General features: G+C 57.6%; 12 protein-coding genes across 13 annotated transcripts; 7 read left to right on the forward strand and 5 right to left on the reverse strand.

Moving 5' to 3' along the window:
* Window positions 1–854: 854 nt before the first annotated feature.
* Window positions 855–2,851, forward strand: IUM83_11633 (Ankyrin repeat domain-containing protein 50; the record flags this gene model as incomplete). 2 transcript variants are annotated; one of them, XM_067936206.1, is made up of 9 exons in its annotated part: window positions 855–956; window positions 1,043–1,156; window positions 1,268–1,465; window positions 1,557–1,658; window positions 1,786–2,106; window positions 2,180–2,296; window positions 2,396–2,494; window positions 2,589–2,696; window positions 2,765–2,851. In XM_067936206.1, the coding sequence occupies 9 exons, from the start codon at window positions 855–857 to the stop codon at window positions 2,849–2,851; spliced, it is 1,248 nt and encodes a 415-aa protein (XP_067798601.1). The 2 variants fall into 2 exon arrangements, with proteins under 2 accessions (XP_067798601.1, XP_067798602.1); XM_067936205.1 differs by having other exon boundaries at window positions 2,592–2,696.
* Window positions 2,852–3,120: 269 nt separating this feature from the next.
* Window positions 3,121–3,861, reverse strand: IUM83_11634 (MtN3-like protein; the record flags this gene model as incomplete). Its single annotated transcript, XM_067936207.1, has 1 exon — window positions 3,121–3,861. The coding sequence occupies one exon, from the start codon at window positions 3,859–3,861 to the stop codon at window positions 3,121–3,123; it is 741 nt and encodes a 246-aa protein (XP_067798510.1).
* Window positions 3,862–5,141: 1,280 nt separating this feature from the next.
* Window positions 5,142–6,011, reverse strand: IUM83_11635 (MtN3-like protein; the record flags this gene model as incomplete). The annotated part of the gene is made up of 1 exon (XM_067936208.1): window positions 5,142–6,011. One exon carries the CDS (start codon window positions 6,009–6,011, stop codon window positions 5,142–5,144), a length of 870 nt encoding a protein of 289 aa, XP_067798523.1.
* Window positions 6,012–7,982: 1,971 nt separating this feature from the next.
* Window positions 7,983–8,525, forward strand: IUM83_11636 (TKL protein kinase; the record flags this gene model as incomplete). The annotated part of the gene is made up of 1 exon (XM_067936209.1): window positions 7,983–8,525. One exon carries the CDS (start codon window positions 7,983–7,985, stop codon window positions 8,523–8,525), a length of 543 nt encoding a protein of 180 aa, XP_067798681.1.
* Window positions 8,526–9,388: 863 nt separating this feature from the next.
* IUM83_11637 (MtN3-like protein) lies at window positions 9,389–10,063 on the forward strand (the record flags this gene model as incomplete). Its single annotated transcript, XM_067936210.1, has 1 exon — window positions 9,389–10,063. The coding sequence occupies one exon, from the start codon at window positions 9,389–9,391 to the stop codon at window positions 10,061–10,063; it is 675 nt and encodes a 224-aa protein (XP_067798600.1).
* A 642-nt stretch (window positions 10,064–10,705) lies between these two features.
* IUM83_11638 (MtN3-like protein) lies at window positions 10,706–11,524 on the forward strand (the record flags this gene model as incomplete). The annotated part of the gene is made up of 3 exons (XM_067936211.1): window positions 10,706–10,964; window positions 11,150–11,202; window positions 11,315–11,524. 3 exons carry the CDS (start codon window positions 10,706–10,708, stop codon window positions 11,522–11,524), a joined length of 522 nt encoding a protein of 173 aa, XP_067798513.1.
* Window positions 11,525–11,887: 363 nt separating this feature from the next.
* IUM83_11639 (MtN3-like protein) lies at window positions 11,888–12,679 on the forward strand (the record flags this gene model as incomplete). Its single annotated transcript, XM_067936212.1, has 1 exon — window positions 11,888–12,679. One exon carries the CDS (start codon window positions 11,888–11,890, stop codon window positions 12,677–12,679), a length of 792 nt encoding a protein of 263 aa, XP_067798512.1.
* Window positions 12,680–15,114: 2,435 nt separating this feature from the next.
* IUM83_11640 (uncharacterized protein) lies at window positions 15,115–15,661 on the forward strand (the record flags this gene model as incomplete). The annotated part of the gene is made up of 3 exons (XM_067936213.1): window positions 15,115–15,237; window positions 15,401–15,448; window positions 15,518–15,661. 3 exons carry the CDS (start codon window positions 15,115–15,117, stop codon window positions 15,659–15,661), a joined length of 315 nt encoding a protein of 104 aa, XP_067798568.1.
* A 479-nt stretch (window positions 15,662–16,140) lies between these two features.
* Window positions 16,141–16,521, reverse strand: IUM83_11641 (uncharacterized protein; the record flags this gene model as incomplete). The annotated part of the gene is made up of 1 exon (XM_067936214.1): window positions 16,141–16,521. The coding sequence occupies one exon, from the start codon at window positions 16,519–16,521 to the stop codon at window positions 16,141–16,143; it is 381 nt and encodes a 126-aa protein (XP_067798569.1).
* Window positions 16,522–16,995: 474 nt separating this feature from the next.
* IUM83_11642 (putative carbohydrate-binding protein) lies at window positions 16,996–18,695 on the reverse strand (the record flags this gene model as incomplete). Its single annotated transcript, XM_067936215.1, has 2 exons — window positions 16,996–18,256; window positions 18,370–18,695. 2 exons carry the CDS (start codon window positions 18,693–18,695, stop codon window positions 16,996–16,998), a joined length of 1,587 nt encoding a protein of 528 aa, XP_067798669.1.
* A 925-nt stretch (window positions 18,696–19,620) lies between these two features.
* IUM83_11643 (putative carbohydrate-binding protein) lies at window positions 19,621–20,946 on the reverse strand (the record flags this gene model as incomplete). The annotated part of the gene is made up of 1 exon (XM_067936216.1): window positions 19,621–20,946. One exon carries the CDS (start codon window positions 20,944–20,946, stop codon window positions 19,621–19,623), a length of 1,326 nt encoding a protein of 441 aa, XP_067798613.1.
* Window positions 20,947–22,791: 1,845 nt separating this feature from the next.
* Window positions 22,792–23,856, forward strand: IUM83_11644 (serine protease V8; the record flags this gene model as incomplete). The annotated part of the gene is made up of 1 exon (XM_067936217.1): window positions 22,792–23,856. One exon carries the CDS (start codon window positions 22,792–22,794, stop codon window positions 23,854–23,856), a length of 1,065 nt encoding a protein of 354 aa, XP_067798599.1.
* Between the last annotated feature and the right edge of the window lie 3,457 nt (window positions 23,857–27,313).

Genomic DNA, 27,313 nt, shown 5'->3' on the forward strand with positions numbered 1-27,313 from the left:
TATTATGGTCGAACTTCAACGCGTCCATGCAGGACCGAAAATCGAGCGGAGTGGAGCCTCCGCCTTCTGTGCGAGCGCTGCCAAAACCCTGCAGTCTCAAAACCACACACTGCCACAGAGGCGTTTCAGGCAGCATGAATCTTCGTTCGCCTGCCATCACGGGCCTGCCTCCACAGCTCGAAGATGGTCACAAGCAGCGTTTCCACTTTCGGGCTCACGACCGCGCCGGCCACTGAGCCGCTGGCGCTGGCAATCACGTCGGCCCCTCACTCGAGAACTTGCGCCAACGCAACGAACGCGACAGTGGACACTGCGCGACGCCCGTGCAGCTCGTCCCCTGCGCCCCGCCGCCAGCGACGCACTCGCCCAACTCCGGCGCGGAGCAGAGGTGGCTGGCCGCAGCTGAGGGCGGCGACGTGGCCGCGCTGCGCTCGCTGCTGGCCGCCAGCCCCCCACCTGATCAACGCGCCGCTCCACCACCAGGTTGGCATCAGCACTGAAGAGAGGAGGGAGGAGGGGAGAGGAAGAAGAAGGTGGCAATGGGCTCCGACTACACGCGACTGCTGCTGCTACTACGCCCTTGTCCAGGCGTTGCGACTGTCGCCAAGACCTTCAGCGCTCCACGGCGCTGCACCTCGCCTCTGGAGAGGCCGCAGCGCCGCCGTCAGTTCCTGCTCGACCACGCGGCCCGACATCGAGCTGCAAGACCAGGTAGGTGAAGGTGCCTGCCTGAGTAGATCAATCACAGTAGCTACCTGGCTAGCTGGCTGGCTGGCTGGCTGGCTGGCTGGCTGACCTCTCTCCTCTCTCCGTTGCGTCTCGCTCGCTCGGTGGCTCTGTGTGTTCAGGCGGGCATGACGGCGCTGCAGGTCGACGTCATGCGCATCTGCCTGCAGAAGATGCGGCCCACGCTACTGCTGCGCTCGCGCTGCATCGACATCCAGTCGCCCGTCGCGGTCGGTGCCTTCAGTCTGCGTCGGCGGCTGCCGGTCTTCTGGGCCTCACTCACCTGGCTGCTGCCTGCCTGCCTGCTGCATTGTAGATGGCCATGTCCAGGCGCCGGCAAGTGCGAGACCGGTCCTCGTACCGGGACATCGACACCAGCGTGCTCGACCTGCTGCTGGACCACAACGCCTGCGTGGACCAGCCCAGCGAGGTGCAGTACCGTCGTACCGGTCGGTGGCTGGCCCTAGTCTACCGGCTAGGCTGAGCTGTCGGCCTGCCTGTCGAGCTGCTGCTGACCCTCTTTCTCTCTGCGTCGTCGCAGTCCGGGGACACGGCGCTGCTGAACGCCGCCGAGTACGGACTCATCAAGCACGTCGAGAAGCTGCTGGCCCACGGCGCGGACGCCAGCGTGCTGGATCAGCAGGGCCGCAGCGCCATGGACATCGCCGGCGAGCACGGCTTCACCGACATCGTCAACGCGCTGGCGGACAACTGCCCCAGTTTGGTCAACTCTGTCGGGGTATCTCCTTTCTTCAACGGCCGATGCCGAGTCGTCGAGGGAGAGCGGCGCGCGCGGAACTAACTGGCGCGTGGTGGGTCGTGTGTCACAGGACAAGACGCTGGTCATGGCGGTGCGCCACGAGTACGCGGGGATCCTCGAGACGCTGTACGACCGAGTGCGCGACAGGTTGTCCGAAGAGGACGGCGAGGAGGTGAGTGGAGTGGGCGCGCGGTGGCAACGTGATCGAGTTCTGCAGTGCGCCAGCACCGATCGGTGAGCTCGAAGCTGACCATGGAATGCTTGCCTGTCTTCTCTGTCCTCTGTGTCGAGCTCGTCAGCTTGGTAGCCGCCTGCTCAACATCGCAGCCGAGTACGACGCTCCGTCCTGCGCGCTGTTTCTGCTGCAGCGCGGCATCTCGGCGAACTGGACGAACGCCAAGGGCGAAAACGCCGTACAAGTCGCCTGCGCTCGCGGCCGGCCGGAGATCCTCGAGATGCTGCTTCAACAGCACAAGACGAACGAGAGCCACACCACGGGTCTCGCCGAGGCTTCCAACAACGCAATGAACAACGCGGCCGTACTGAGCCACCCTTCCATCACGATGGACGTGCTGCAGAATTGCGACAGCACCGCCAGCTTTCTCGACCACGACGATCGGGTACGGCTTAGCCGTGGCTAAATTGCCAGCAACGACACCGATACCTCCGGCTAACAGTTGTGAGAGTGAGCAGCGCCACCCGTTCCCAGTCTTCGTTGCGGTAAAGATGCCTGCCAACCTGGAGATCATGGAGGTGCTGATCCGCCACAGCGCCAAGTTCGACTTCCCCACACGACAAAGCCGCGATTCGGTGCGTGCTTCTTGCTGCTGCTGGTGGATGCAGGTATGAAAACCAGAAATCCCCACGGTGGCGCTCACCTCGTTCGGATAACTGTGCCTCGCTTTTCAGATTGTGCCGCTGTTGGCCTCCTGGCTGCTACGCGTAGCACCGGCGGACGTGTCCAAGCTGCTCGTGGACCTCGCGAGCTCGGAGGCCATTCGTCACAAGGTGAGGTTCATTCGCGCAGCTTTTCAGTTCGAGGCGCTATTCCTTCGAGCTGATTGCCCGGCCCGCATTCTGCTTGCATGGCTATCCGCTGTAGCAGCTCCGTCATGTCATCCATGCGCTCACGTGGCAAAAGTACACATACGAAGCGCTCGTGATCGCGCTGCTCATCCTGTTCTCCCCACAGGCAGTGGAAGTGGAGCAGGTATGTCCCCCTATCAACTCCGCAATGCTTGTTCAGTCCAGATAATCTGTGCCTGGTGAATGGCGCAGGCTCTAGCCGTGTTTAAGCCCTGGATGGTACGCTGCGAGGTGAACCTCGTGACGCGGACTCTGCTCACAGACGCGCTCAGCACGTGACATGAGGTGTACGATCGCCTTTTGCCGGTGTTATCGCCACACCAATTGTCGACATTGGCCGATCCCTCGGCGCTACGTCGTCCTAGTCTATGCTGAGAGGTGAGAGATTCATCTGCTGCATTCTGTCATGAGTAGTGTACATGTACTGTATGCCTCACAAGAGTAAAGTATGGTCGCAAGGCGGAAGTCGATCCAGGAATCCATCAACTTCCGTGTTAAGATGTGGTCGAATGGTGGAGTGTGCGAGTCCCAGTAGCGTGGTTCGTGCTTCAATCCGAGAACTCTACGGCCTCGTAGACTGAGGACTTGGTGACGTCCGCTGCTGGAGACAGAATCACTGCATCGCTATGGGCACCTGGACGTTCGATGCTGCCGCTGTGTCGAAACTTGACGCACAGCGCCACTTGGACGACACTCAGCACAACGCCCATGGCGTTGGGGGTAAGCACGAACATGTCGTTGGCGAGTATGCCGTAGAGCATCCAGAGCGACCCGTTCAACAGGTTCATGCAGCACATGGTGGCCGGGAGCGAGGCGGCCGACTTGGTCCGCAGCACGAGCTTCATGGTCTGAAGCGGCGAGGCGTAGAGCGCGACGTTGATGCCCACAGCCACGTACCCGACGATCCTCTCCTGGGCATTAGGCGGGACGAAGATGGTGTCCGTCTTGCAGAGCAGCGCGAAGAGCAGCACGAGCGTGGCCCACCCGCCGGCGACAGCGCCCATCTTGTGAAGCGAGCGGTCCGAGCTCCAGCGGTAGAAGACTAGGGTAAAGCCCAGCGAGACGAGCGCCCCGAAGGCGTTGATGGACAAGACGGGGAAGTACGTGTCGATGACGAGCCCATAGACTGCCCACATGTAGCAGTTGAGGCCCAGCATGAGCACGGGCAGCACGCGCACCTCGCCCGTGCACTTTTGCGTGTCGATCCGCCGGAAGTCTGGCGACGGCGAGAAGAGCAGCACGACGGTCGTGATACACGCAACGACGTTGGTGATGTCGAGTGCAAGCATCCTGGCGGCAAAAGGCGACTCGAACGTGGGGACGAAAACTGGAAGTGGTGGCGTCACGAGTATCTCGTCAACAATAACATTGACAGCCTCCTGGCGTTAGCGTCGCGCTCATCTCACCGATGACTTTCGTGCTGCCACACTGGACGGTGTGCAACGCGCAGATGTGAGCAGTCCTGAGGCCGACGCGAGGATCGGTTCGCAACGCGCTAGCTCGGACGAGCACGGCAAGCTTTGGCGCGTGGGTGACGTTCAAAGGAGAACCACGTTGAGTGTGCTCGAGCTCGGCTGTACCGCTTGAAGTTATCGGGACGACCATGCGATGATAGTCTGTGGGCTGGGCTGCTTCAATCCTCCGCCGATGACTCCCATCCCCCACAAAGAATTATTAACCACCGAGGTATAGTCGTGCTCGTCGCGGTCTCGAACGCATCGGTGGTTGACGTCGACGCGATTTGGCTGGAGTCTGCGCTTCTGGCCAAGAGCGGGTAGGCCTGGACAGTAGAAGGCAAACATGGCGAAAGCTCGGGAACGAAGGAAGCTGCGCATTCAATACACTCCTCCTCTTCCTCTTCGATGGTCTTGAAGCTTGCTACCTTCCAGCAAGCTGGTTGATACACCACTCAGGCCGGTTCTCAACCGAGGCGGACGCACGCGTTTTCGGACACTTTGTGATCTGATTGGTTAACAGGACGTTACAAAAATGATCCTGCACAACTCATGCGTTGGCAAGCGTTAACTACTTTTGGCCAATCAGTGCACTGCATTATTTGCATTCCCCCTCAAAGCACTCCCCCTCCTCTGACATGGCGTCGGTCCGGCTTCGACGTGCTTCTCCACCGCGCTTCACCCCCACCGCAAGGTAACGGCGTCGCTGGAAAGCTGAAGATGAGCTGTGCGGCCTTCTGGTTTGTTTGGTAGCCATCAAGCCATACCAAGCAGCACGAAAAAAAAAATTCAACAGTTCGAGAGCGGATTTCGTGGCGAGTGCATGCTTCTACGCTACTTAAGAGATTCAGCTTTCAAGAGATACTACAGGGGCTTGGTGGGTTGGACCAGTTTCGCTCCCCATTGCCGGACGGGGGAGTCTTGGTCAGCGCTTCAGATATTGTTGAGTCGTGAACTACACGAAGATCACACAGAGTAACAGTACAATGATTGGATAATATTGATCAAACACTGGTCCAATCAAATTTGGTCAGTTTCATTCTCAACCGAGCATACGGGGTAGGGCACGCATGTAACGCACGCGTCGAGAAAAACGCTTCGGTTGAGAACCGGCCTCAGGCAGCAGTCACCTGGACGCTCTTGGACCCGTAGGTGATCGGCAGCAACGGCCTTACCTCGCCCCTGCCCGCCACGAGAGGCGTCAGCGACGTCGCCTCCGGCAGGAACACGGGCCCCTGCACCGCGACCTTGACGCTGACCTCGTCGTTCTTCGAAGCGGTCATGATCACCGGAAGCGGCAACGGCCGTGAGTGCTCGGGGCGTCGCACGCCCTCGGGCGGTGGCGGGTAGGCCAAGTAGAGCGCCACCTGCGCCAGACTCAGCGCGGTGCCCAGCGCGTTGGGCGCGAGCACGAACATATCGCGCTGGGCGATGGCCAGCGTGGACCAGAGCGCTCCCGACACGAGGTTCGCCACGCACAGCGCGATGGGCAGCGAGGCCGCCGACTTGGAGCGCACCACCTGGCCCATCGTCTCCAGGGGCGACGCGAACAGACAGATGTTGGCCGTGACGCACACGACGCCCAGCGAGGCGGCGACGTCGGTCGGCAGCTGGTTGGTGGCGCCCCGCACGCCGGCGGCAGCGTACGCAGTGGCCGCAGTCATGGCGAGCCCCGCGCCGAGCCAGAGTTGGCGCGCGTAGCGCCGCTGGGCCGCGGAGCTGCAGCGCACGTAGACGGCGGAAAAGAAGACGCTGGTGGCCACGCCGAACGCGTTGACCACGACTAGCGGGAAGATGCTGTCGGCGACGCAGCCGTAGACACACCACATGAAGGCGTTGCAGAAGAGCATGACCACAGGCAGCAGCGACGTCTCCCCGGGCGAGCCGCGCTGCCGGATGCGCCGGAACTCGGGCCACGGCGACACGTAGAGCACCACGGACGAGGCCGTGGCCAGCACGCGCAGCAATTCGAAGGCCAGCGCCATCGGCAGCAGCAGTAAAGCAGGAGGAAGGGGAAGTGCTGCAGGTCGGGGGACGTCTGTCAACGTCAAGTCCCCCGAGGACCAGCCGATTGTAACGGTCGAGACAGTGACGCGCCCCCCGTGACACGGAACCACAACCCGACGACAGATGGTACCACTTGAAGCGGTACCAGTTGAAGTTACGTGCGCGACTAGCCCACGTCGTATCTCGGCCTGGTTCACGGCGCCAACGACGAGTGGGCCGACGCCGACAAGATCTTTTCCCCCAGACACGCGCAGGAGGGGTGTCTCCACCAGGTGCATATCCACTCCAGGCTGAGGCATCCGAACGTGCGCAGGATGCTCATGTCGGAATTCCTTTTATCGTACACGAAAGGGGGCTGCGTCTGACGGAGAGAGTCAAGACCACGTCCGTAGCCTGGCAACTGCTGCATAGTTGTGCATTGGGCTTCTAGTATCTGCACGACCGAGGTAAATCGCGCGAAAGTTTATCCATCGAAAATTGGTGAGTCGTTGGGCGACGGCAGAGGATTGTTGGGTAGCTCTGGGCTGTTAGCAGCAGACGACTCCGATGCATCGTCGATGGCCAACGACGTGCACGTTTTTGGCCTCGCTCTATTCGCACTACTTGCCAGCTCCTGAGATCCTCCTGGCAATGGCGAGAGCGTGGAGTTCCACGTAGTTCTCTAGCGAAGAAAACGGTCTCTAAGCTCTTGTGTAACATTTGTCAACTGTGCGCCCAAATGTGGAGCTGGCTGACGCTTATCGGATGGAGTGGAGTAGGCTAGTGGAAGTGCTCGAGCAGCTCAGAACTTGCGAAAGAATACCTCCATCACTAGCCGACGAGTTCGGCACACTATTGTGGGACTTCTACAAGAAATTAAGCCACAGGGCTTTGCAACGGGAATGTGAGAAGGAGGAAGCCTCTAACCAAGTTAACTGCGCGAGCTACAGAGCAAATCGCGGCATCGATCAACTCATTTCACGGTACTCTGAAGTGAGTGGGTCGACTCGAATTCATCGCTGGAAATCTGTCTGGAAGCAACTCAAGCCTCGAAACCAGGACGAGCTAGTTCCGTTTGAAGCTAGCAACGACGTCCCCGAATGGTTCATTCCGCCCAATCAAGTGGAATTTGACGATGAGGCTTTCGCATTTGGAAGTGTTCATCATGGAAAGTGGCTCGACGCAGACGTCGTGATCAAGCGGGTTCATGTGTCAACTAAGCGCCGAGAATAAATATTTGAGTGAGAGGTGATGAAGCGTTAGTGAACGTCAAACCACATGAGCTCTGCTTTTCAAATTGAGAAGTGAGATTATCCTGGCAGCTTACTAGCTGACTGGGGACAATTTCGAAGCTACGAGTCAGAGTTTACGATCTTCGAAGAGGACAGGCACATAGGTGTCACGGTCGGCTGTTGGACCTGCCCACGCAATGACCATCGCTGAGGTCGTGCGAGAGATGGACAAGCTCGCAGGGGAGGAGGAGAGAGATCAGCAACAGGAGAGTCGTGGTTCAAATTCACCTCCACAAGAAGTGGAAGACGTGGCCACGTACTAGGAAATGGCACAACCATCGCTAAGACCCTCCGAGTGGCGAAAGACTTGTGCGGCCAAGAACCAAAGTTTCTTAATTGCATCTGCTCGCGTATGCCCGGCTAGAAGATTTGTATCAGCAGCTTCTCCGTGCTGACAAACCCCTCTCCGCGCTGTTGGTGGATGATTTTTGCTTGATCTTGTGGCGGTTTTACTGCCCTCTTGAAGACAACTCGCCACTGAGCTATAACGCGACAGCGACTTTGTGCCCCTCGCGTACGATCTCCAACCAAAGCTGCGAGATTGAGCAGGATATCGACAGTTTGATCTTGCGATCGCCGGAGCTTGAAGCCTCAGATCCTGTTCATCACTGGCAATCGAAATGGGAGAGGTTCGCGACTGAGCACCGCGAAGCCTTGGATGCGTGTCTTGAAAATTCAATGGAGTACCTTGCTGAGCTGGATTCGGATACTGAGCGGTTCGAGGCGGAAGCACTAGTCCAGTTCGAAGCGCAGGGAAGACGAAAAGAAATCGAGCAGATTGGTACTGTCCCCGTGTGGTTCATTCCTCCTTATCAGGTGCAGAGGGGAGAATACATCGCTTCTGGGTCCTTCGGTTCCGTGTACCGTGGACGGTGGCTCGACACAGATGTTGCCGTCAAACGAGTGCTAACGAATTGCACGCTGCCGATGTATCGAGATCAGTTCCGACACGAGCTCGATCTGTGGTTTTCGCTGAACCACGAAAAGCTCATCATCGAAGTGGTTAGTGGCGAATATCCGTGGGGACCAAAACTCGCAGATGCCGTGGTGGCGCAAAACGTGGCTAACCGGAAACAGATCCCGCCACGTCCCAATCCTTTCCGTGACGACGAGTGGGATTTGATCGAGCTCATGTGCTGCTTCGATCCGAGCGAAAGGATCTCCATGGCTGCCGTCAGCCGAATCGCCTACGAAATCGGCAGCAACTGGGAGATGAACTAGGCTACCAACTCAAGTGGGCTCTGTAGCGCCAATGCATAAATCCGGATTGCCACCTTGCTTCGCGACTACAAGGCGCCAGCGCAGGAACTTCTCGCAAGACGATTACGATATGATAGCCCGCGGGCAACTACCGAAGAATACACCTTGGCTATTCCGTATCATCGATCCTCTAGTTGAGCCGTCTTGCCACTACTATTCGCACCACTCCACATTTTCTTCATAGCGCTGCGCCTTCTGAACTTGAGTCGACCACCTGAAGATAACTTCGTGCGTCCTACACACATCTCTGTGTTCGATGTTGCACTTTCCCACGAGCCAGAAGATAGTTTGCTGGTTGCGGTATCTAAACGAGCTCAATTATGCGATCATGCACCCGTTTCAAGAATCCGAAGAGGAAAGCGGTCCCCGACAATATATGCTGCAGCAATGCCACGGATCTTTCTAGCAGACACGTCCTCGCTCATCATCAAGCATGTTGTGAGGCGCGAAACGGGACGGTGCAGGTCAGGCGAAGGTGAAGTTGACTCTAATTCAGTCTCTCATGAGGACCATCACAGCTGAAGCAGCATGACCACCAATCCACCGACGGCACTTCCCATCTCGACAGTGAATACCCAAGCTCTAGTCCTGCCAACAAGCCCCAAGCCGTAGCGTTACAGCAGCAAAATGCTCGCGCTCTCCATCGTCAACGTGGCTGCGACGATGTCGTCTGTGGCACTATGCCTATCGCCCTACCCAGACTTCCGACGAATCCACGCACAAAAGAGCACGGGTGAGGTTCGCATCCTACCGGTGCTGATGCTGTGTTGCAACTGCGTGTTGTGGGGCTCTATGGACTCATCAGCGGCAGCTACTTCCCCGTCATGTCCATCAACATATTCGGAACCCTTACGACGGTCACGTTCGCCTCGGTTTTCTACCGCTGGTCAACAGATCGAGCCACGCTGAACAAGATGGCAGCAGGCACCGGGCTAGGACTTCTGGCAGTGGTGGCATTCACGATCCTAGCCAAGACAGGGGCCATCCCGGTGTCGACCGACCAACTGGTGGAAATCCTTGGGTACTGCGCGGTTGCCATTAACATTTGTCTGTACGCAGCCCCGCTGCAGACGATGAAGCTTGTGGTCCGAACCAAATCGTCTGCTTCACTGCCGATCACGATGTGCGTCGTGAACCTGTTCAACGGGGCGCTGTGGTGTGTGTACGCGATTCTCAAGGGCGATATGTTCGTCTTGACCCCCAACTCGTTGGGCGTGGCGATGTGCGTTGTCCAAGTGACGCTGGGCGTCAAGTATCGCCCCAAGAAGCAAGAGATCGACGAGGCTGAGGTGATCGAAGTGGTCGCAGAGACGCAGGTGCCCAAGATGATCGAAGAAATCGTCAAGATGGACAAGCTACAGGAGCCTCTTTCCCGTGCCAGGAGCGAGATGGCACTACATGTAGCGGCCACTACTTGCGCAGAGGCTGTGGCAATCGAATTCGTACGCTCCAAGTCGTACAGGGTAGTCGCGACACCACAGACACCACAGACAGCTTAGCTCTCAAGCCAGAAAAATCTTCAATACTCTCTTGTCCCCTTGCCTCCGCTACACTCGCACGCAACGAGATGTCGCCAATATCCGTTGGCAGGAAGTGGGGTCACGTAGAGAGATCGCAGTCCTTCGTGGCCAAAGGCACTGGTCTTGCAGGCGTTTCGAAAAGAGCTGCTTGGTATCAAAGGCACAGCTGTCCTAATAAGCCGGCTCGACTTCCCCATACACCCAGTAGCACTGTCTTTTGTTTGAACATGGCTGCTGCTGCGCGGGGCCGGATGCAACTAGGTTGCATAGTGGCGCATGGGTGTATGACTGCAACCGAGATAGACAAAGCGTTTCAACAAGCGCTCTATGGTCAATTCACCAACTCAAACTCGGACGAAGCCGGCTTCCGTAAGAATCGAAGGCCATGAAACCCACGCCATGATGCACTAGTATTTGTCGGTCAAGTACAATACGGCCAACACGCTTGCCGTTTTAAAAGCACTCGTTTCGGGTGTTCGCGTGTCTTGCAGTCGCTTTGAGAGCGCAGGTTTAAAGCTTCAGTTTGCAGTATCACGAGGTCAAAGCTGGCGAACACCACTTTCCATTTTTGCCGCGGAGCACCAAAGCGTCTTACTCGACAAGCTACAGTCGACCTCATCCATGCTCGCGCTCTCCATCGTCAATGTTGCAACGACCATTTCGTCCGTGGCGCTGTGTCTATCGCCCTACCCAGACTTTCACCGGATTCACAAGACAAAACGCACCGGTGAAGTCCGTATCCTGCCCATGATCATGTTGTGCTGCAACTCGACGATGTGGGGCTTGTACGGGGTTGCCATCGAGAGCTATTTCCCTGTCGTCTCCATCAACGTGTTTGGGGCGCTTGTCGCAACGGCGTTCGTTGCCGTGTTCTACCGTTGTACGACGCAGCGTGCCACGCTGAACATGATACTAGCATGCACGACAGCGGCGCTCCTTTCAGTGGCGATTTTCACGTTTCTCGCGAAAGCAGAGGCTGTCTCCGTGTCACCCAGCCAGCTAAAGACTGCGCTTGGATACTGCGCCGTTACCGTCAAGACCTGTCTCTTTGTGTCGCCGCTACAGACGACGAAGCTGGTGATACGCACCAAGTCCTCGGCTTCACTGCTGGTCACGATGTGCGTCGTCAACTTGATCACTGGGGTGGTCTGGGTCTTGTTCGCTCTGCTCAGTAATGACATGTTCATCGTTGCCCCCAACGCTCTCGGTGTCTTCCTATGCATCATTCAGGTCGGCTTGTGCATCAAGAACCGCCCCGAGCCTGAGGTCGACGACGCGGAAGATACATCATCCATTGTTGGGATCAGCATAGTTGAAGATGTTGGGCCCCAGTCGAGCCCCACGAAAAAGGTGCAATTCGCTCCAAACTCCGAGGCCGCGGTCATCACCTTCGCGCCTGCATCGTCGTACGAAGACTTCGAAACTCCAAGACCAGCCTAAGACAATATACTCACGCATTCGTCGACAATTGATGTCGATACATTCTGCACTGCAACTTGACATTCCCCGCCGACTTCGACTGATCTGCCACTAGCGTGCAGTCAGCAGTGTCGACCAGAAAGCTGGAGATTCCAACGCCGTCAACGGCTATATGATCCTTATTTTTGCGCTCAAGGCATTGTTGGTATTTCAGGCTTGTCGTCCTGCTTCGGTGTCTGAGCAACCCGGATCCTGCTCCTGCGGTGGTCGGGATGCCCAGCATGGGTCATTCCCTGTGTTGCTGGCCGTTTGACTCGAGGTTTGCCCTACCTACTGGTTCTTGGCTCTGACGACAACTCTCCCCACCGTCGCCCGGGCTGCAAGATGGCAGCCGTCCTCGGAGCGCTCCGAGTGCTCACGACCGTAGCGGCCCTCATGGTCGGCATCTCGCCGCTGCCGGACTTCTATCGCATCCACAAGACGCAGTCGACGGGCGAGGTGTCCATCCTGCCGATCACGCTGCTGTTCTGCAACAGTTTTCTCTGGTCGATCTATGGGTGTTGGTCCAACAACATTTTCCCCGTCCTAGTCTGCAATGTGTACGGCATGTCCACGTCCGTGGTCTTCAGCTCCATCTTCTACCGCTGGAGCTCCGACCGCGCGGCCGTCCACAAGATCTGGACCCGAGCGGCTTGCGTCCTCACCGCTGCCACACTGTACTTGGTCCTCGGCAGCTGCGGGGCTACGGGCCAGACCCACGACGGGGTGGCCTCCACCTTCGGCTTCATCGCTGTGACCATCAACATCGCGCTGTACGCCTCGCCCCTGGCGAACATGAAGAAGGTGGTCGAGACCAAGGACGCGTCCTCGCTGCCGATCACGATCAGCGCCGTGTTCCTCGGGAACGCCGCGCTGTGGGTGGTCTACGCCATCGCGGCCGGGGACATGTTCGTCATGGTGCCCAACCTGCTCGGCATGCTCCTGTGCGCGGCTCAAGTTGCGCTGTACATCAAGTTCCGCCCCAGTCGCGACCAGGACGCGAGCGAGGCCACCAACTTCGGCAAGAGCAAGCTGGCGGAGGGACCCCAGACGCACTGGGACCACCTCGCTCGCTGGTTCAAGAACCCACTGGGCTACGAGCTGCTGAGCGCGCCGGTGGTGCCCCTCCCGAGATAAGCGGCGCAGCGTTCTGAAAGCAGGCGAGGCGAGTCAAACACGACGCCATGGGGCTGGAGCACGGAGACATCTGAAGCGGAACTCACTAGCGTTTGACACGGAAGCATCAGTGGTGAGGAGGTGCAGGGCAGCACTATCAAATGCCCTCGTGTTGGCGTCCAGCGCGTCTTCGAATCAACCGCCGCGCAAGTTTTTATAATACGAATCCATACAGACGATTTTATCCTTGACAGCTGCAACAAGGCGGAAGCTCACCCCGGAACCTCGGGATCACGGTCACTATCCCGATACAGTTAACGAAAAATACACAAGAACAACCAAAACCGCCGATTAGAGGACAGCATCGACAAATAAATAATGCTCCGTGGCAAGGAAACCCCGCTGCATAATGGCATGCGAAGCCAACGACACATCAATTATGACAGGTATGTGCTAAGCTTACGTTGTATTATGCTTTGCAATGCGTTTGTCGTTTTCACCTAGTGTTTTGCCCGAGTTATAATATCTGGCGCCCGATATAGAAACAGATGGAACCAAGTTATTTTCACCAGCCTCGATATCGATCTCGATTTACGCTATCTGTGGTCGAATTGCCGATCCAAAAACGCAATTCGGGCCGATTTATTTTAAATCGCGATGGCTGTGTACGGATTATAATGCCGTGCTTTATATATATAAAATATGCAATTGGACACTTACATCTGGACACTTGACGAGTTCGCGCTGCCGATCTGTCGAAGCACCGCAGTTTCCGAAAACCTTCATCGTGCACAAGTGCAGCATGCACTCTCCCGACTACCGTTGACGAGCTGTTTTTCTTATGCATGTGTATGGAATCTGTATGCAGTATGTTAGCGATATATTTGGGCCTAACGTGCGAACACTGCAGCGTTGGTACAAGTTGTTTTTGACCGATGGTGTGGTTGATGAAGGAGATCGAACTAACCGCTCGTCGCGTTGGCCGAGTGCCGTGGTTACCCGTGTTCGAAAGTACGTGAAAGCCCACCCTACATTTTATTTAGAGGAGCTACAGCGGTTCATACGAAACGCTTTTCCTAAAGTAAATGGTAGCGTAGTATCAACATGTGGTCTTACATCGCGGGAGCTGCTCGCGCCACAGAGAAGCGGAAAGCCCAGTGTTGCAGGAGCCGCTCGTGCACTCACAGACGGAGCTAACGAGCCATTAAACACGTCCAACAGAGCCGTACCGGAGTAGCAGTAGCCGGCGGCGTTACCTCGGTGTCCTGAGAACCAACGATGCGCCCGTTCTGTTAAGTAGGAAGAGGTGGTGCGACTTACCTACGGCTGGAGGTCGATTTACTACCGTCTCGCATTTTTATGTCTTCGAATTATTTTATCTCAGAGATCGATCTAAGCCCTAAATCCGAGCGACAAAATATCTGCAAACCACAATACTATTGTGCCTTGCATGCTTTCTGTCTAAACAACGACGTAATTCGTTGTTTTAGCAAATCATGGCGATAAGCCCATCATTAAGTTAGGAGGCTAACTCGTCGATTTAAGATAGAATAGCTGCTAAGACAACGAGTTAACGTTGAGTTGTGCCTACTTTCGTTGAATGGCTGGAGTAAATCCGACAATACTACGGTCCTGACATTCTAACTCGCTCGCTTCGTCTGATTGCTTTTCAGTCGATCATGATATCGATTGACATGCGCTGGCGATCTATCGTACTAACCTACCGCTACGATATTGATCTAACGGTTGTGGCTTCAGTGATGGGAGTGTCAACGCGGTCCATCTCTCGCTGGGGCTATCTGTTCCGTCGGCGTGGTAACGTCATTCCAAACGGTCGAATCGAACGGAAGACGCGCTGGCCTCCAGTGACTATCAAGTTTGTGAAGGACTTCGTCGAAGAACATCCCTGTTTTTATATCGAGGCGCTGCAAGCAGCTTTAAAGCCAGCGTTTCCTGTACTACCAAACATTTCTACTGCTACTATATGCCGTGCGCTGAAATTCGACCTTGGTTTAACGCGCAAGGTCCTGACGAAGAGAGCGAGAGAAAGTGTCCCCGCCGAAATCGATGCTTACTTCAAGAAGTTCTATTCTTGCAGCCATTCTTGCAGCGACAACCGATCTATTCTTGCAGTAGCAACCCGTTTATTCTTGTTCTGCGTTGTGCTTGGGATTGGCGGTTGATTAGCTTATTTTTAACTTAGTTAGGCTGCGATATATGATCATCGCGAAGGATTTGCTAGTTGGTTTAGAGCCTTAATCGCATGCCAAAGTTCGTGCAAAGCACAATAATACTAAGTGTTATATTTGATTAATTACGCAGACCATCAACAGTGCTGGCATCCCAATAATTTGCGTTCTGCAGGGTCCAGGTCGGCAGGTTTTGTGTTTTGAGGTTTTGTTCTTTCGTTGTAGTATTTTTTGTCAAAATACCATTTCATACCAGAGTCGGAGATCCTGACGGCTGCCGCAGCGCTGGAGGCTGCCAACAAGGCAGCCCCCGTCAAGCCCGCGAGCTCGTACAGCAGTTTCAACAAGACGCCGTCCACGACATCGTTCGTCCCGCACGCGTACCACTCGGTCTGCTGGTCATGGCTGCCGCCAACTTAACTGCGACAAGGATAAATTCAAAAATTGTGCATCACTGTTCATGTACGTTAAGAGCCAACGGTATTTGCTGCTACTTCTTACGACGTCTCTGGAAGAGAGGTAACCGGGCACGGAGTAGTGGCTGCCGGTGCAGTGGTCACCGGTGCATCGGTCGTGTCCGGAAGAGAAGTCACCGGGCAAGGCGTCGTTGCCGCCGGAGCCGTCGTCACGGGCGCATCGGTCGTGTCCGGAAGAGAAGTCACCGGGCAAGGCGTCGTTGCCGCCGGTGCAGTGGTCACCGGTGCATCGGTCGTGTCCGGAAGAGAAGTCACCGGGCAAGGCGTCGTTGCCGCCGGAGCCGTCGTCACCGGTGCATCGGTCGTGTCCGGAAGAGAGGTCACGGGACACGGAGTAGTAGTTGCTGGCACGTCCGTGTCCGGGAGCGAAGTCACGGGACATGGAGTAGTGGTCGCCGGCACGTCCGTGTCTGGGAGCGAAGTAACTGGGCACGGCGTTGTGCTCGCCGGTGCGGTGGTATCCGGCAGCGAAGTCACGGGACACGGAGTAGTAGCCGCCGGAGCATCCGTATCAGGAAGAGAAGTAACCGGGCACGGAGTAGTAGTTGCTGGCACGTCCGTGTCCGGGAGCGAAGTCACGGGACACGGAGTAGTAGTTGCTGGCACGTTCGTGTCCGGGAGCGAAGTCACCGGGCACGGAGTAGTAGTTGCTGGCACGTCCGTGTCCGGGAGCGAAGTCACGGGACATGGAGTAGTGGTCGCCGGCACGTCCGTGTCTGGGAGCGAAGTAACTGGGCACGGCGTTGTGCTCGCCGGTGCGGTGGTATCCGGCAGCGAAGTCACGGGACACGGAGTAGTAGCCGCCGGAGCATCCGTATCAGGAAGAGAAGTAACCGGGCACGGAGTAGTAGTTGCTGGCACGTCCGTGTCCGGGAGCGAAGTCACGGGACACGGAGTAGTAGTTGCTGGCACGTTCGTGTCCGGGAGCGAAGTCACCGGGCACGGAGTAGTAGTTGCTGGCACGTCCGTGTCCGGGAGCGAAGTCACGGGACATGGAGTAGTGGTCGCCGGCACGTCCGTGTCTGGGAGCGAAGTAACTGGGCACGGCGTTGTGCTCGCCGGTGCGGTGGTATCCGGCAGCGAAGTCACGGGACACGGAGTAGTAGTTGCTGGCACGTTCGTGTCCGGGAGCGAAGTCACGGGACACGGAGTAGTAGTTGCTGGCACGTCCGTGTCCGGGAGCGAAGTCACGGGACATGGAGTAGTGGTCGCCGGCACGTCCGTGTCCGGGAGTGAAGTAACCGGGCACGGCGTTGTGCTCGCCGGTGCGGTGGTATCCGGCAGCGAAGTCACGGGACACGGAGTAGTAGCCGCCGGAGCATCCGTATCAGGAAGAGAAGTAACCGGGCACGGAGTAGTGGTCGCCGGCACGTCCGTGTCTGGGAGCGAAGTAACCGGGCACGGAGTAGTGGTCACCGGTACGGTGGTATCCGGCAGCGAAGTCACGGGACATGGAGTAGTGGTCGCCGGCACGTCCGTGTCTGGGAGCGAAGTCACCGGGCACGGAGTCGTAGAGGACGGAGTCGAGGTCACCGGCGTATTAGTGTCCGGAAGCGAGGTCACGGGGCACGGAGTCGTAGAGGACGGAGTCGAGGTCACCGGCGCATTAGTGTCCGGAAGCGAGGTCACGGGGCACGGAGTCGTAGAGGACGGAGTCGAGGTCACCGGCGCATTAGTGTCCGGAAGCGGAAGTCACGGGGCACGGAGTCGTAGAGGACGGAGTCGAGGTCACCGGCGCATTAGTGTCCGGAAGCGAGGTCACGGGGCACGGAGTCGTAGAGGACGGAGTCGAGGTCACCGGCGCATTAGTGTCCGGAAGCGAGGTCACGGGGCACGGAGTCGTAGAGGACGGAGTCGAGGTCACCGGCGCATTAGTGTCCGGAAGCGAGGTCACGGGGCACGGAGTCGTAGAGGACGGAGTCGAGGTCACCGGCGCATTAGTGTCCGGAAGCGAGGTCACGGGGCACGGAGTCGTAGAGGACGGAGTCGAGGTCACCGGCGCATTAGTGTCCGGAAGCGAGGTCACGGGGCACGGAGTCGTAGAGGACGGAGTCGAGGTCACCGGCGCATTAGTGTCCGGAAGCGAGGTCACGGGGCACGGAGTCGTAGAGGACGGAGTCGAGGTCACCGGCGCATTAGTGTCCGGAAGCGAGGTCACGGGGCACGGAGTCGTAGAGGACGGAGTCGAGGTCACCGGCGCATTAGTGTCCGGAAGCGAGGTCACGGGGCACGGAGTCGTAGAGGACGGAGTCGAGGTCACCGGCGCATTAGTGTCCGGAAGCGAGGTCACGGGGCACGGAGTCGTTGAAGATGGAGCTGCTGTCGATGTTGATGACGGCGTAGACGTTGAAGGGGCAGTCGTATCGGGCAATGAAGTCACGGGGCAAGGTGTTGTGGCCGAAGATCCCGTTCCAGAGGTGCTCGAATCCGGTAACGACGTTACAGGACATGGCGTCGTCGTCGAGCCCGTCTCGGAAGCACCTGTGTCCGGCAACGAAGTCACCGGGCAGGGAGTAGTCGTTGAGCTGGATGAACCTGTTTCGGGAGACTTCGTGTCAGGGAGTGATGTCACGGGGCACGGGGTCGTCGTCGACGCAGATGAACCTACTGTAGTAGGCGCCGCAGTGTCAGGCAATGAAGTCACCGGACACGGAGTAGTCTCCGATTCAGTGCCCGAAGCCTCTGTATCCGGCAAGGAAGTCACTGGGCAAGGCGTCGTAGCCTCTGTGTCTGGCAGCGAGGTGACGGGGCAGGGAGTAGTGACTTCTGTATCCGGTAGCGACGTCACGGGGCACGGGGTGGTCGTCTCCGTGTCTGGAAGCGATGTCACGGGACACGGGGTGGTCGTCTCTGTATCTGGCAGCGAGGTCACGGGACAGGGGTGGTTGTCTCTGTATCTGGCAGCGAGGTCACGGGGCACGGGGTCGAGGTCACTGTATCAGGAAGAGAAGTCACCGGGCAGGGGGTCGAGGTCTCTGTATCTGGAAGTGAAGTCACTGGGCAGGGCGTCGTAGCATTCGTGTCCGGCAAACTTGTCACTGGGCACGGCGTCGAGCTGCTGCCCGTGCAGCCCACGGACGGGAAGACGCAGCCCCACGTGTCTCCGTTCACGATGGTGCACTCGGCGTCCTCCTTGGCTGTGCACTGCGATCCGTCGTAGGACGGCAGGTACGAGTGGCAGTCGGCCGTGGCCACGTCGCCCTTGAGCGGGCAGGCCGTGCCGGCGGGGGCGCTGCCGGCGCCCGAGCAGACGGCGCCGCGCGAGGCCGCGATCGTGTAAGTGGCGTCTCTGCAGACGGACACGTCGGTGTCGGCCGAGACGACGGCGGCGACGGCCAGCGCCGCGGCTAGGAGCGTCGTGCTGACCTTCATAGCGAGTCTCTCCGAGGGAGGAAAATGGCGAGTGAGCCCATGCACTCAGTCACTGGGCAGCCGACGCAGACGCCTGCCGCAGCGGCATGGTTCGTGCCCGCTCCATAGCGGATACAAGCGGCACTGGGGATCCATCCCTGGTCCGCGGCTTCAGCAGTGCACAGAGCGCCTGCGAGCACGGAGCAGACGCCATGCAGACACTCCCCCAGCTGTTTGGCTGGGTGAATAGTTGGGTGGATAGAGTCAGGAAACCCGTTTCTGAGGCGGGTTTAGTGACTGTCGGTTTGTTTAGCACACAGCATCTGGCGCGGATTTTGGGTTCTGGTACCGTCGTTGGAGACCTCTGGGTGGTGGGGTGCGCCGAGATCAGGCCGTCTTGGCTGTGACAGGCGTGACTTGCGGCTTCACCGGGCTACTCTTCTGACAGCGCTTGAAGCGCGAGAGCCCTGCCGCGCCGCGAATCTGTTTGAAAATGCCCAGGATGTTGGGGGGGCGACAGGGCTCCGGGCCCCCGCCTGATACTGTTGGCTGCGCTCTGGTCTTTGCAAGACCACACCCGCTGGTTAAGCTTACCGTCGCTGGCCTCGTCCAGGTGAGCAGCGCCTCCATTCCCATTCGAACAGAGAGAAACGTGCACCTCCTCTATCATCGCAAGCGCTGCTCATGGAAGCTGCCGGTCTACGGGGCTCAGCCACCTCTTGCCTGGCGCACTCCGCAGCACGGTCAATCCTCACGTGCCGGCGCCGCGGATCATCTCAGGGCAAGGGTGGAAGCAGTGTCAACCAGCAGTGAAGCAAGGACCGGGGGAAGCAAGATGCAGAACGTCGCGGATTCAATTTCCGGAGTTAGCTAAATGAAAGTCCGACAATCAAGAGCATCGACAGCCTGCGCTTCGGCTGAAGCGTGCACTAAAGCTACAGGGGCCTTACTGCGACTGCTGCTGCTGTTCCTGGCTCTGATCGGGGAGCGAGGTCACCGGGCAAGGAGTGGTGGGCGACGGCGTCGTCGTGGGAGCTGTAGTCGTGTCCGGAAGTGAGGTTACGGGGCAAGGAGTGGTGGGCGACGGCGTCGTCGTGGGAGCTGTGGTCGTGTCCGGAAGTGAAGTCACGGGGCAGGGCGTGGTGGACGACGGCGTCGTCGTCGGAGCCGCGGTCGTGTCCGGCAGCGAAGTCACGGGGCAAGGCGTGGTGGACGACGGGGTCGTCGTGGGAGCTGCGGTCGTGTCCGGAAGTGAAGTCACAGGGCAAGGCGTGGTGGGCGACGGCGTCGTCGTGGGAGCTGTAGTCGTGTCCGGAAGTGAGGTTACGGGGCAAGGAGTGGTGGGCGACGGCGTCGTCGTGGGAGCTGTGGTCGTGTCCGGAAGTGAAGTCACGGGGCAGGGCGTGGTGGACGACGGCGTCGTCGTCGGAGCCGCGGTCGTGTCCGGCAGCGAAGTCACGGGGCAAGGCGTGGTGGACGACGGGGTCGTCGTGGGAGCTGTAGTCGTGTCCGGAAGTGAAGTCACAGGGCAAGGCGTGGTGGGCGACGGCGTCGTCGTGGGAGCTGTGGTCGTGTCCGGAAGTGAAGTCACGGGGCAGGGCGTGGTGGACGACGGCGTCGTCGTCGGAGCCGCGGTCGTGTCCGGGAGCGAGGTCACTGGGCACGGAGTAGTCGCCGAGGCCTTCGAAGCGCCAGTTTCCGTGTCCGGGAGCGAGGTCACTGGGCACGGCGTAGTCGCCGAGGCCTTCGAAGCGCCTGTTTCCGTGTCGGGAAGAGAAGTCACCGGGCAAGGAGTAGCGGCCGAAGCCGTTGTATCGGGCAGCGAGGTCACGGGGCACGGCGTCGTCGCGGTAGCCTTAGAAGCACCAGTTTCCGTGTCTGGCAGCGACGTCACAGGGCAGGGCGTCGTGGCGTTCGTGTCCGGCAAGCTCGTCACGGGGCACGGGGTCGTAGCGTTCGTGTCGGGCAAGCTCGTAACGGGGCAGGGCGTCGTAGCATTGATGTCGGGCAAGCTCGTAACGGGGCAGGGCGTCGTAGCATTCGTGTCCGGCAAACTTGTCACTGGGCACGGCGTCGGGCTGCTGCCCGTGCAGCCCACGGACGGGAAGACGCAGCCCCACGTGTCTCCGTTCACGATGGTGCACTCGGCGTCCTCCTTGGCTGTGCACTGCGACCCGCCGTAGGACGACAGGTACGAGTGGCAGTCGGCCGTGGCCACGTCGCCCTTGAGCGGGCAGGCCGTGCCGGCAGGGCGCTGCCGGCGCCCGAGCAGACGGCGCCGCGCGAGGCCGCGATCGTGTAAGTGGCGTCTCTGCAGACGGACACGTCGGTGTCGGCCGAGACGACGGTGGCGACGGCCAGCGCGGCCGCCAGGAGCGTCTTGGCGGCGATGGCCTTCATGTTTCAAGCAGAGGTTGGTTAGGTACAGGAGCCGGGCGGAAGTCCTGTGAGAGCTACGCCGGGGAATTGGGAAGTGGCCATGGAGAGGCAAAACAAAGGCACGAGCAGCTCCGCCATGATAGCAGAGTTGCAGTTGCGCCGCGCGAAGCAGGGGCAGCGGCTTCCTCACTCGGGCTCCGTATGCGCCGATCGTCTGCTTGGACCGACTCGCAGCAGATTCCCTGGGACAGCCGGATTGAACCGCGAGGGGATTCCGTGCGTACCATGTACATCATGTAAACTCGCGGCAACTTCAGCCTCGAGCACGAGTGCAGCAGTGGTGAGCTCGGTCAGGAGTGAGGCGCCCTACAGCCTACATGTACGCACATACCTGGTACATTACGAGCGCGATCGCCCGCGGCGGAGAGAGCTCGAGCACGGGCCGAGGTAGGGATCTATCACGGCGACGACAATGCGCAGCAGCGTCTTTGCGCAACGGCGGGATTGTCACCGAGTCGGCGGGGCTGATTGCCCTCGCTCGCTCCTCGGCAGCGGTGATCCGCGCCAGATGAAGCGGCTTCACGGTCTGGAGCGAGCGGTGCAGAGGTGTCAGTAACACTGTCGCCTCCGGGGTAGAGGTGGCTTTGACGAGATTGACATGTAGCTACAGTACCGTAGCAGATGCTCGCTTGGCGTATTATTGATTTGCAATTGATGTGTTTTTTTCGCGAGTTTTCTTCACTTGCTGCCGTTCACGGCAGCTTAGCCAGCATTCAACCTCAAGAGCATGCCGTGTGTGCATTTTAGCTCATATCCAAGTCCAAAGCAGTCGCTACTGTGGTGTTCTAGTTACTAGTATTCATCGGACTCGAACCAAACCACGCTATCTTGCTGCGCAGCGTCATGGCCTAGGTCGGGTTACGCAAGCTGCTCCAAGCAGAGCTTACATGCATCTCCTCCTCCTTCCACCTCGCTTCAGCCTTCGAGTTCAAGTGCTGTTAATGGTAAAATTACCGAAGCGGCGACCAGCAACGTTACAGGGCTTGCTTTGTTGTGGTACGGCCGATATCGGTAACATCAAACCCATAGCCCAGAAGAAACTTGACAACTACCGATAATGCAGTTGGAGGAAAGAGGGTAGACGCCCTCTTTCCTCCAACTGCATTTTCGGAAAGGTTGCCAGTGAGAGTGAACACCTCATCGTTGCCCGGACTCCATGGGAAGAAGGTGCTCGCGTTTGGTCAGGATACTATTTACGGTGCAGCCCTCATGGCATTCTTTTCGAGAAGGAGAGCGTTGCTGTCAGGCTTGCGTTGGACACCGCCATGAAACCACCTCGGGGAGGCAGGAATGGAGAGCTAAATGTTGTGCCGGTGGAGAACAGCGCTGGGTTGGAAACTGCTGCGCTGGGGCGAGATGGAAACGGACGCTGCCCCGCCTCAATTATCTTTTGAATCCGCTGGCAGTGCGGTTGAATATTGCAGGAGGATCTCACGGCCATGGTGTCTAACTTGATCATTCCTGAACTTCCAGCGCCGGGCCACAAGCTACAAACAAGAACAACGCTCGACGTAGTATGCCACATTTTCTGTATCGCGCCGCCGTCGCGTCGACGGCGGTACTCTCCGCTGCTTGGGCATGTTTGGCAAACGCCCAAGTGTACTCGAACAGCAGTAGCGCGGACACTGAAGCCCCTGGTATTGAAGCAGTGAGCTTCGGAGTGGGGTGCGGCAGCGACATGGAGTACCCAGCGACGACGGATGACTCGACGGCGCAGCCCCGTTTCGCGTACTTGGTGACGAACCCATTGGCGGAGTTCATCGCCGTTCACTTCAAGGACTTCAATTTGCCCGATAGCGACTACGTCCAGGTGCGATCGGCTGACCCCGCGTCACTAGATAAGCGGGTGTTGCAGTTCCGTGGTAACGAGACCAACGGGGAATTTTACGCTTCCGGGCTGTCGACTACTTCAGTGATGGTCGAGTTGTTTACGGAGGCAGCAAGCTCAGTTCAAGCAGCAAACACGTCAGAGTGCGTAGGCTTCGTAGTGGACAGCTTCCAGTATTTGGGCCAGGAGCCTTCGCTTAGTGGGGCCAAGGAAGAGATTTGCGGCGCGGACAACAGCCAGGAAGCTCGGTGTTATACAGACTACTCGAATGCTTTCCAGGCATCTAACACTGTAGCCCGCCTCCTCATCAAGAAGTCAACCGGTTCCTTCTTTTGCACGGGCTGGCTCATCGGTAGTGAAGGTCATCTCATTACCAATCACCACTGCATCTCGGAACAAGACCATGCGAGCAACACCGAATTCGAGTTTATGGCCGAGGGGGCTTATTGCAGCGTCGATTGCGCCAGCGCTCGGGCCTGCATGGGAACCATCGAGGCAACATCCGCAACACTCATCTACGCCGACCCAACGCTAGACTATGCTCTCGTGCAGTTGCCAATCAATTTGTCATGGAAGTACGGCTATTTGCGCCTTCGGTCCGGCGGTGCGGTGATGGATGAACGCATTTACTTGGCGGGCCACCCGGCTGGCTGGGGCAAGCGCATCGCGATTAAGACCGATGACGGCTGGGGAGCGGTGACGTCTTTGACCATGGGAGGTTGCGCGGCGAACCAAGTTGCGTACTACCTGGACACTCAGGGTGGTTCATCAGGCTCTCCGATCATCGCTTGGCAAGACAACATGGTCGTCGCCTTGCACCACTGTGGTGGTTGCCCGAACACAGCCATCGACAGCGCCGACCTGGTAAACGACATGCGCTGGCGCGGCATTTTACCCGAAAATGCGAGCACCTAAATTCGCGCTCCATGTCCACGGACGTGTATTTGCAGCCATGTGCGTGGTTGCAATGAGCTTGAAAACTTCATCCTTCTTTCCCTGAAACAACATGAAACAACATTTCATTTCAGCAAATCATATGCATGCCAAAACTAAAAATTGAATATGCTAGCTCTTGATACAAAGGTTATCGTAGCGATTCGGCTCTCAATTCTCTATGTCTCCGATTTTACAGCTATCTGGACACATAGGTTTAGTGAAATGCGAAGAGTATACCGAAACCCCTGTTATGCGATACACCAAAGCGTAGTTACAGAGACCAGTGACGCTACTAGTGATGAAGCTCATGTGGTATACAGTGTTTTGCCTCAATAGCGCAGTCGTACTTTGTATACAATTTCTCAAGTAAATGGGGTGACAGAGGTTTTACTAGTCGACTACGAGTGGGAGTAGGTCGCAATGATGCCGCGCAAGCGCTCAACTTCAGGCGCTGCAGCCTCTAAGTCGACCGCACCCGACTCGCCGTGAGCTCTCTTCCAGCGAATCCCGTAGCGAGATTGCACGTGGCGTAGCCAAGACCAGGTAAAGCTTGGTAGTGACGACGGCGGAATTTCTAGAAGCCTGGCGATTTTGCGAGCCCGCATGACGATCATCTCGCCAGTAAGCGACACTTGGATGTCCTCGCACATGAGGACGTACTCAACAACGCAGTAGGGAGAGTTTGGTTTTGGCCACCACAGCGAGCTCAACGTTGGTAATGGCAGGCAGCTGGCGGCGGAGGTCACAAATCTGCAGCTCCTGCTGCTTCGTGAGGCGTTGGCGCTTCTGGAAAGGCTTCGGAAGAGACGGCATTGCAGACTCGATGCTTGTAGACTTGGTTAGGCTTGGCTAATGAAAGAATGAGGAGCGAGTCGCTCCGGTCGCTCCGACCGACCAAGGTGATCTTGGCGCGCAATGACATGAGTGTGACGCTTTTTGTTTTGACGTTTTCCCCTATGTCCTCGGTTGTGGTAATTTGATTGGCGGAACCATACTGTCGATGGCGTGATTGGCTGAATCTTGCTGTTCGTGAAAAACAGGGTGATTATATATAGTCTGCGAGGTTATTAGATGTGATGGCTGCGCTATTGAGGCAAAACACTGTATTCACTTAGCGCTACAACGCGAAATGCGTCGTCGAAGTCATCGTCTAAGCTAAACTCATTAACTTCTCGATCAAATGATCTCGTACTGAGCACTGCATCAACGACGTCTTGGGCATTTTCGCAAACTACATCCTCATCATGCTCAATGTCGGGGTGCAGGCCCTCATCCAGCAGCTCGATCAGCTTGCATTTTTTTAAGCCCGCCATCTTGCCGGGGGGCCTTGGCCGGCCCGGCAAGCGCTTTCTTCCTTTGGGTTGTCTCGGAGCCATCAAATGGCAGAATGAGCTCGGGAGAGGTAGATGGGGCGCTTGTACGCGATAACGTAGGTTGCACGGTATTGCTTCCCGATAGCTCTCTCATTGGCTAGATTGGCACTGTATGCGATAACATATAGTATGCGATAACACAGGCAATTCGGTAAATACGTACATTCAAAACGAGAAGCTACCAACACGGGATTTGCTGTCCTGGGTACAGCTATAGTGGAGGTGTTTGGTCACCACACTCCCCAAGCTCTCTTATAGATTTATAGCTGCTGTAAGAGGAAACCTATCATTTAACATACAAACTACTATTCCGCATGGAAGTATGAGATGAGCACATAGAGGCGATTGCCATTCTCCTGGTGGCGTTGACAACGTTCTGTACGCTGGTGTCCCGCAATCCGTGGGCAAACATGTACATCTGGAGCTTTTGCGCCCCTTCTAGTGCCTCGCCGTGCGAGTTCCTCCTCGCCAACACCGTCACTCTCGCTGTCGCTTGAAGACTCCTCGCGTGTTACATAGAACGGATCCAATAAATCTAACCTATATATCAGCAGTTCTAGATCTCCAAGCTCCGTTTCCCTCGGTTCACTGTCGCGCTCCAGCCTAGCGCTCACGCTCGTTGACACAATCCGGGTATGAAGCAGTGTCGAATTGTCGCCTCCTAAACAGCGTTCCACGCGACGGAGTTTGTTATTTTCGTAGATAGTGAGGTGCTGACGCGACGAGACCATTGTTGTACTCCTGATCGTGTTTAAAAATGTCCCACCTGTTCCCCACTCCTCTTACAATGTGTAGTTTTGGTTTGGCGGGGGAGCTCTCTTACACTCTTACAGCCTAATAGTGAATCAAACTTGAGGAGGAGGAGGAGCTGATGGGGGCCGGCGGGGAGATTGAGAAGTGCTCTCTCCCCGACCAAACGCCGGCAACCAGCACGACTGGTTGTCGGAGCCCCTTTATTAACTAATACACTTTATACCTAAATATAGCTAGAGGTATCTAGTCATATAAACTGATACACTCACCCCACCCAAGAAGGAATAGCCTCATACCTGAAAGCTGCTCGTCCTCTCGCTCTTGTCCTCGTCCTGCTGTCTGGTCTTGCTTGCCCTTGAGCTCTTCTCGCGTCCTTGCAATGGTTCGGCTGCCTCCGCAGCGCACAACCAATCTTACTTCCTTCGCTCCGCTCGGGTCCAGCGTCTCGCTCCTCGGCCATTGCGCATAGATTCCGCTCTTCGGTTTGCCATGGTCCGTTCAACGCATCCGCTTGGTCGTCGAGTTGGTGTCCGTGCATCGTCCGCTGTCCCTCCTGTTGTCCGGCTTCGACCGATGCATGCGCTGGCGTCTCCGAGGGCCGGTCGCCGTTATACGGTGTGGTCCATCGACAACCGTCGAGGCGCCCCTGGTGCCTACGAATATCGAGTGGTATGGGCGGGTTACACGGATTACGCAAGCCGTACCTGGGAGCCCCGCGCAGCCTTGCTTGCTGAGGACGACGACTTCAGCCAAGATCTCGAGGTCGTGGACTCCTGGAAGGACTCCGGAGAGTGTATTTCCTTCGACCGGTACTGCACCGAGCGCGACATCCCTCTGCCCATCGAAGCTGATCCAGCCAGCCGCTGTGGGTTCGTGGCGCTGTTGATCGCTGCAAATCTCGTTGGGCTTCGCGACTGGTCGTCCCCGGCTCTCGTCGACCAATATGTGGCTGATGTGCTCCAGCCACACCACGGCTCGACGGCAGTTGTGTGGCCCACACTGCTCCGTTTTACCAAGTGGCTCAATCGCCGTGCTCGGGCGCTGGGTAAGCCGGAGGTACACCAGTATACCCTTGCGCATAACCTGCATACCGACAGCTTTTCCGGTCAAAACACCACGGCTTACCTGCTCGCGATGGGCCTGGCGCACGGTGTGTACGTCTGCGCTGGGTACCACCCACATCCGCGTCGCCGGGCGCACTGTTTCGTCCTCGAGGTGACTCCAAGCGGGTGATTCACCACTGATGCCGATGTCGTTCGTGAAGCGCTGCGGGAGTATGGGTCCTCGTGACTTGCGGGCTTGATCTTCGT

The sequence above is a fragment of the Phytophthora cinnamomi genome, assembly GCF_018691715.1.
Source record: "Phytophthora cinnamomi strain GKB4 chromosome Unknown Contig8, whole genome shotgun sequence".
Classification (NCBI taxonomy): Eukaryota; Oomycota; class Peronosporomycetes; order Peronosporales; family Peronosporaceae; genus Phytophthora; species Phytophthora cinnamomi.